Source organism: Bombyx mori, chromosome 1 (assembly GCF_030269925.1).
Source record: "Bombyx mori chromosome 1, ASM3026992v2".
Taxonomy (NCBI): Eukaryota; Metazoa; Arthropoda; class Insecta; order Lepidoptera; family Bombycidae; genus Bombyx; species Bombyx mori.
In genome coordinates, this window is record NC_085107.1 from 2,672,957 (window position 1) to 2,679,834 (window position 6,878).

At 38.1% G+C, this 6,878-nt stretch overlaps 1 protein-coding gene across 1 annotated transcript in view; it reads right to left on the reverse strand.

Annotated features, from left to right (window-relative positions):
• LOC101742998 (laminin subunit alpha) overlaps nucleotides 1–6,486 on the reverse strand; it is a 67,319-nt gene extending 60,833 nt beyond the window's left edge. Inside the window, exon 1 of the mRNA XM_038014239.2 lies at nucleotides 6,242–6,486. Coding sequence (XP_037870167.2) covers nucleotides 6,242–6,442 — 201 coding nt within the window. The 5' untranslated portion in view covers nucleotides 6,443–6,486. The remainder of the gene's footprint in view (nucleotides 1–6,241) is intronic.
• Between the last annotated feature and the right edge of the window lie 392 nt (nucleotides 6,487–6,878).

Here is a 6,878-nt window from a genome sequence, read left to right on the forward strand (position 1 = left end):
CCAGATCTTCGGTCTCCTGTGATGTCGACTAACCTTTTTGCTATTTCCTTAAAAAGCCTTATAGCGTTAGGACCCCACGGATCAAGGGTGGACACCGAATGGGACAAAAACATATTCCGAGCCTAGATATAATGGTATATTACGTTTTGCAGGGGAAAAATAAATATATGTATAGAAATCTGAACCTATTTGTTAAATTTCTGTAGATCCTGGGCCTTTCTTCAATTTCCTGTTTTCCATCCATGTTACATCGTGCTAGTTTATTTTTGTTTGGGATGATAGGATTCTCGTGCGAAGTTAGAATCTTTGTTACTTGTTTGGTATTTATGGTCTGGATATACTAATTATTATTATTGTCTGGTATATGTTTTCGTCGCACTAGATAAACTCAAACTTAATACAGTTGAATTCGTAAACTTTAAAATATTAAATTTGTTAGCTTTTGATTTTGGAACACTAGCTAACGTTCTGCTGAGTTCAATCCACACACCTTTTATCGATAATATCCGAACTATAGGTCATAAGTCAGTGAGATTCAAATTTAGCTTGTGCTAACGGTTACTGACGTGTTTATTATTTTATTCATTGTAAATTGACCTTGGCCGATTGGCTATTCGACCACGGTGGGGTGTTTTCGAAGTGCAGAGTTATAGACCAGTTTATCGAGGAACAAGCTTACTATGTAGGAGGTAATAATATCATGGTTTAACTGCTTATGCCATAAGTCTTGTTAAAGTGAACGTTTAAACCTGGTTTAAACTATACGAACTTTTAGGAGTGTTTTTATGGAAGCCTTTGTCCGAGTCGGCTTAGAAACAAAGGGACGTTTAGATGGGATGCGCGAACGCATGTGGCCGCCACATGTCCACAAAAACTAAAAACGTTTATTGCCGATATTCCTAGAAACGGTGTGCTTAGAACACGAAAATGGTTAATTAGTAAATATGTGAAATTATGAGGGTGAAAAATTATTACGGTGGAAACATCTTCAAAATTTTCGAGATGGATAATTTATTTGGCAATGATCCGTTTTGTTATCAATATATGGGAGCCCAATTACGCTGTACATACAATGCAAGTATCTTTCCAGTTAATCCGCGAAAGTACCTATCAATATTAGACCATAAAAAGAAATTTGATCTACCACGCCTTAAGCTCAGGAGACAGTTGTGCTGGCGTTGCCAAATCTAATAACACTTGGAGGTCCAGCTCATGAATACTGTCATCATCAGACGACGGGGCAACCCACAGCCGTCATAGGCTTAAACATGTCATTACAGATCGTCTCAATCCACTGTGGGTAATTTTAAGAATTCGACGTGAAACTTAATTCACACCCACAGTCTCTCAGTTTCTCGCCGGATCTTTTCAGTCGGTCGCGATACCAATCCAGTGGTAGATTACAAGACATACAGGTTGTATTTTCACGCAAAGCTTCTCATGAGTAAGCTGTTATTTGTTTTCCTACCTAAATACCAGTAGCCTTGGGGTATATTTTAGTTTCTCCCTAACTGGTAGAGAGAAGCGAGCTCACGGGGCTCAGTCTGAGATACGTTGCTAACATCTACCCTAGCAAGATAAGTGTTTCGCAGAATCTATCACCGGATCAGAATCGCGACACATTGTAGGCATATAGGAATTTGTGAAGAGTATGTTGGTGCGTCGTTGAATAAAGGTCAGAGCTGCTTTGCTATAAAATATTAATTTCATCATTTTGAAATGTAGCATTAATTGCCTGCAGATATTGTACCCCACTTGCGAACTTTATAAATAGCTTTCAGTACAAATTGTCGAAACTAAGATATGTTTGATCGTATTGTTAATCTAGTGGCTAGTGAACCTAATGCACTATCAGTGTTTGTTCTAGCCATTTAATTTCGAACAATTATTTGTTTGTTCGATCCCTACTGACAAATGTGGATTTAATCTACATAAAAAAGTGTCGAATTTTAATGTTAAATACTTTTTGATGGAATTCATTCATGACGCGATAATAAGGTCAAAGGGCATTTGTTCCAGTTCGCTACAGACTTTATCAGTTATTAACGACGGCCGTTAGCACAACTACCGACAGTGTTTAATGAGTTTGATGTTCTTGTGAAATACAAGGTTTCGCATGGGGCTTCGTTCGCGCTAACTAAGAAATATCTTTTTCTTATTGCTTAGATGGGTGGACGAGCTCACAGCCCACCTGGTGTTAAGTGGTCACTGGAGCACATAGACATCCACAACGTAAATGCGCCACCCACCTTGAGATATAAGTTCTAAGGTATCAAGTATAGTTACAACGGCTGCCCCACCCTTCAAACCGAAACGCATTACTGCTTCACGGCAGAAACTAGGCGGGATGGTGGTACCTACCCGTGCGGATTCACAAGAGGTCCTACCACCAGTAAAAAATCGCTCGTTTATAATACTTTTTTCTATATGTAAGGTACCTGCGTCCTTCTTTGTTCATTATGAAATATTTTGTTTGTCTATTTGACATTATTGTCTAGCATATTTTACTTTGTCCAAACAGGATCATAGTTGAAACAATTTTTAATTGTGGTAGATTGTTTTTTTTTGAAACGTGATGACATTTGTGAAATCATTGTGTGAATATAGAATGGAATTGTTTTTTTTTTTTTCATTACAACCGTTTCTTTATTTGGTTTACACCGTTATCTTTCCTAAAGTAATGTTTAATCGTAATGCGACTTTGAATTAAAGTTTCATTCACATCTAAACTGAAGATAATGCATCCTAAAAGTATATTTTGTTATCACAGAGCTGGTGATTCCAGATAGGTAGTAATAGAATCATATCATTGAGCTTGGATTCACTACGATTATGAGTTTAGTGCATATCGCGTTTTTTTCTTTTTTGAAATTAACATAATCAATTTTAAATTAAATAAGTTTATAGATTTTTGTGAGGTCAAAATAAGTAACGACAATGTCGCTCAGATATATGGTTATCTCTGCGAGTTACGATTTAGCTAAAAAAAAGAAAAACGCTTTTAAATTGTTTGATTTTCGGGTTTAGAGATGACGCGGAACGCGCCTACATCAGTGGCTGGCCCAGATAGCTGATAACATTATCTTGCGTCCTGTTGGCTCACCATCCCGCCGATAACGGGTTCGATGCCTCTGAAGCAATTTACGATTTGTAATTATTTTTAATGATAATACGAATTTTGTGAACTTTTCTTGCTTGTTTGCAGTCTCGCTGTCAGGCATTAGGTATGTCTCACTCCTCGCGTCGTCTTCTTACTGCTGAGGGTCGTGACCATCATATTTTAACAGGACTTTACTTCTAGTAATGTCCCTCCAGCGCCTCCGATCATTGGCCGCATGAAGGACTTCGTGGAATGGGATCTTTAGTGTGGTGCGGATTTGATCAAACCACCTTGTCGGACTGCGCCTGCGAGGTCTCTTTACCTCGATCTTCCCTATCACGAATAGGCAGAGGCATGTCTTCAGTCTCTAGAAGTCAATTCATATAAAATACGACAGTCTCATATAAGTATTCTCGAACCTGCGATTTTGGACGTGAGAACGGATACATTAGTAAATCTTGATGTTTATATTCTTCCAAAATTTTACTCAGTCTTTTAATGCTACAATTTTGAGCAATTAATCGATTTTGTTTCGAACTAATATTACGATTATATGTTTAGTAGGTATCAGCATTTTAGTATTTTTTTTGTTTTATAGCAAAGTAGTTTTTTTTTTTGACTTCTATAGACTATAAGCTTTGTACTATCGTATCTCACGTATAGATATATTTTTGTGATGTAATCAAACTCACGGGGGATAGGGCTATTGAAATATGTTCGACAGAAAGCCTTCGATAAAATTCCGTGAGAAATATCGTTCTGCTATGACGATCATGTACTATTTTTTTTTTATTGCTTAGGTGGTTGGACGAGCTCACAGCCCACCTGGTGTTGTGGTTGCTGGAGCCCATAGACATCTACAACGTAGACGCGCCACCCACCTTGAGATACAAGTTCTAAGGTCTCAGTATAGTTACAACGGCTGCCCCACCCTTCAAACTGAAACTCATTACTGCTTCACGGCAGAAGTAGGCAGGGCGGTGGTACCTATCCGCGCGGACTCACCTAAGTATTAAGCTCATGATTCATCAGTGAACTGCGTTCTCATAAACGGTTTCAGGTTAGAATTAGGAAAGTGCCACTATGTGTTATGTTTATCTAAACTTGCGTAGCAAAACAGTTAGTTGATCTTTTTAAGATCATCGCCGATAATAATCTTTTTATCCTTTTTTTCCAAATATACTAGATACAGTCATATTTATACTTAATATATAAATCTATAGTGATTTTTACGGATGTTCCGTTATAACTACTGAACCATGCATCCGATTGACTTAAAACTTGGTATCCACGTAGAAAACTTGCTTGTGCTTAATGGATAGGCTAATATTTATGTGAATGTTGGACTACCTACACCAGTTGCGGGGGCGTTAATGATGAGAATCTTTGTGGGGGTGAGTAATAATGATGGTAATTTTAAATGCCCAGCGAAGCGGATGGGTACAGCTAGTAGTTTATACTTTGATTGTTGTCATGAATGAAATTGGTATTACGTGGTTACCGAGCCCACTGAGTTTTTCGCCGGATCTTCTCAGTGGATTACTATTCTGATCGGGTGGTAGGTTCGAAGCCTGTTCTTGCTAGGGTTAGTGTTAGTTAGCAAATTTTCTCAGGATGAGTCCCTTAGCTCATCTATCCGTCTGCGCATATCTGGAATAGCCCCTTAGGCTACCAGCGGATAGGTAGGGAAAAAAATGGTACTTGCCGAGTTCCGTGGACTTAACAACACCAACTATATAGACACGAGGCTTTTGTCTTAATTGCTTTCTATAATGGATGTGGAATTCTTCAAATTGCAACAACGGACTGCTTCGCGGCGAGGGTCGGCGAGCATTACGAGGGGTTGTGGTACCTACCAGTTCGGACTCACAGTACGCTACCGACATATTTGTATGTACATGACATCACAATAGTTTTACGGCTTACTCGTCGAACTCGGCAAAGAGTTCGACGTGCAACCTAACCTAAGCATCAGCCCGCTGAGTTTCTCGCCGGTATCTTCTTAGCGGGTCGCGATCCGGTAGTAGATTCATTCGCGAAGCAGCTGCCCTTCAGTTGTTAGGTCTCCTTTGGAGGCGCTCGGACAGCTGTTAGCAAATCCCACAACTCCTGGCTGAGCCTCTGCTAGCCCACCTATCCTGGTGAAACTGGAGAGGCATTCGTGCCACCAGTAATCCCTCACTCATAAAAAAAGTTTTACGGATGGCTTAGTAATTACTATTCACTACTATATAATAGCATTCAATAAAAGGAGTATTATAAACGTAAAATGAATTAAGGATTAGCATTTAATTCAATGTCCTAAAAATTTATGTATGTGTTGATAGTGTTGTTACAAAATTTATGATTTCGCAAAATAAAATATCTTAAAATAGACACAAAATATTTAATAAAAATTTAACTAGCATTAAATTTTAAAATTCTTCGTAATGTAATAAGACACTCGCATACCATTGCACGCGACAATTGCTTACATTAAATTGTTAGAATTTATTGATACGCATGTACCTACTAAAGGCCAATATCCGAAGGGTCAACAATTTAAATTCAATTAATATATTTTTGATTGAAATAATATTACAAATTGTTAAATTATAATACATAAATACACTACGACCATGCCAAGGAACAGTGGGCTGTAAGTGGTTATCGCCTCTAGGGTACGGCAGAACAGCTGGATCCCTTCCAACCATATAGATCAATACGAATAAAGACGCATATTAATGATCCAGCTAATAGAAACTAAAAAGGTTAAGAACAGGTATAAAGTCGAAAACAAGCTTTATCCTCGTCGGGGAACGAACTTTTGACATTTCGTTTCTGCTAAACAAGAGAAAGCCAGCCTACATGTCTCCATCGATTTATATTTTTTAAACATTAATAGTACAGATTTAAATTAACAACATAATATAATAAGTATTATTAAAAGGTGGAAAAACGATAATTACTTGAAATGAAATAGCGATAAAATAAAATATTTAGTTGCATACTTTAAAAGTAAATATATTTTAAAGGAGTCTTTAACATTCAATTCTTCCAAATAATTCGAGCGAATAGCATTTGTCTCTGATCTGTGTTAACAAAATCTACTCATCCATTCATCCGCACACACAAACAAGGAGACAAAAACGTAAACATTACCTGTCCCTGTATCACGCGCTCGTCGTGATCTGCAATAACGCCGACCAACTTGCAGTACCACTCGGGTCCCTCGTCTCCGCATGTCGCCGTGGCCACAATCTTCTTCCCCTGAGCCAAATTAAAGTACGGCGGGGTCAGGATCTCGGATCGAGTCACGTGGAGGAAGAATAATAGAAACAGGAGCGCAGGAACGGGCGCCATGTTGCCCGCGTGGCGTCCTCGCGCCGAATGCGCGGGCGCTCGGCTATCCATGTAACCAAAGTTCGCTCGTAGCTTGACGCGCAAAGGGTGGATCTTTATCAACCAGGGCGAGTTCAGTCGTTTCATTTTAAGTTCGCGCTGAGTCCGATTGAAATATTACGACCGTAATAGAAATTGTTGAGGTAAAAAGTTTATTATGAAGAAACCAATTGTTTTTTGATTCTCGATAATAATTAGATTAATTATCTATGGTCTATTTGAAATTTGGTCTTTGACATGTTTACAGGTTTGTTTTCTTTTGTTAATATAAATATTTTAATCAAATAATATTCAATTATTAACTTTTTTCCGGAACAAAATGAAACTTATATTATTTGTACTTATACAAATTAGTTATAACGTTCAGATTTCTCATTTATCTTTACTGTCGCGGATG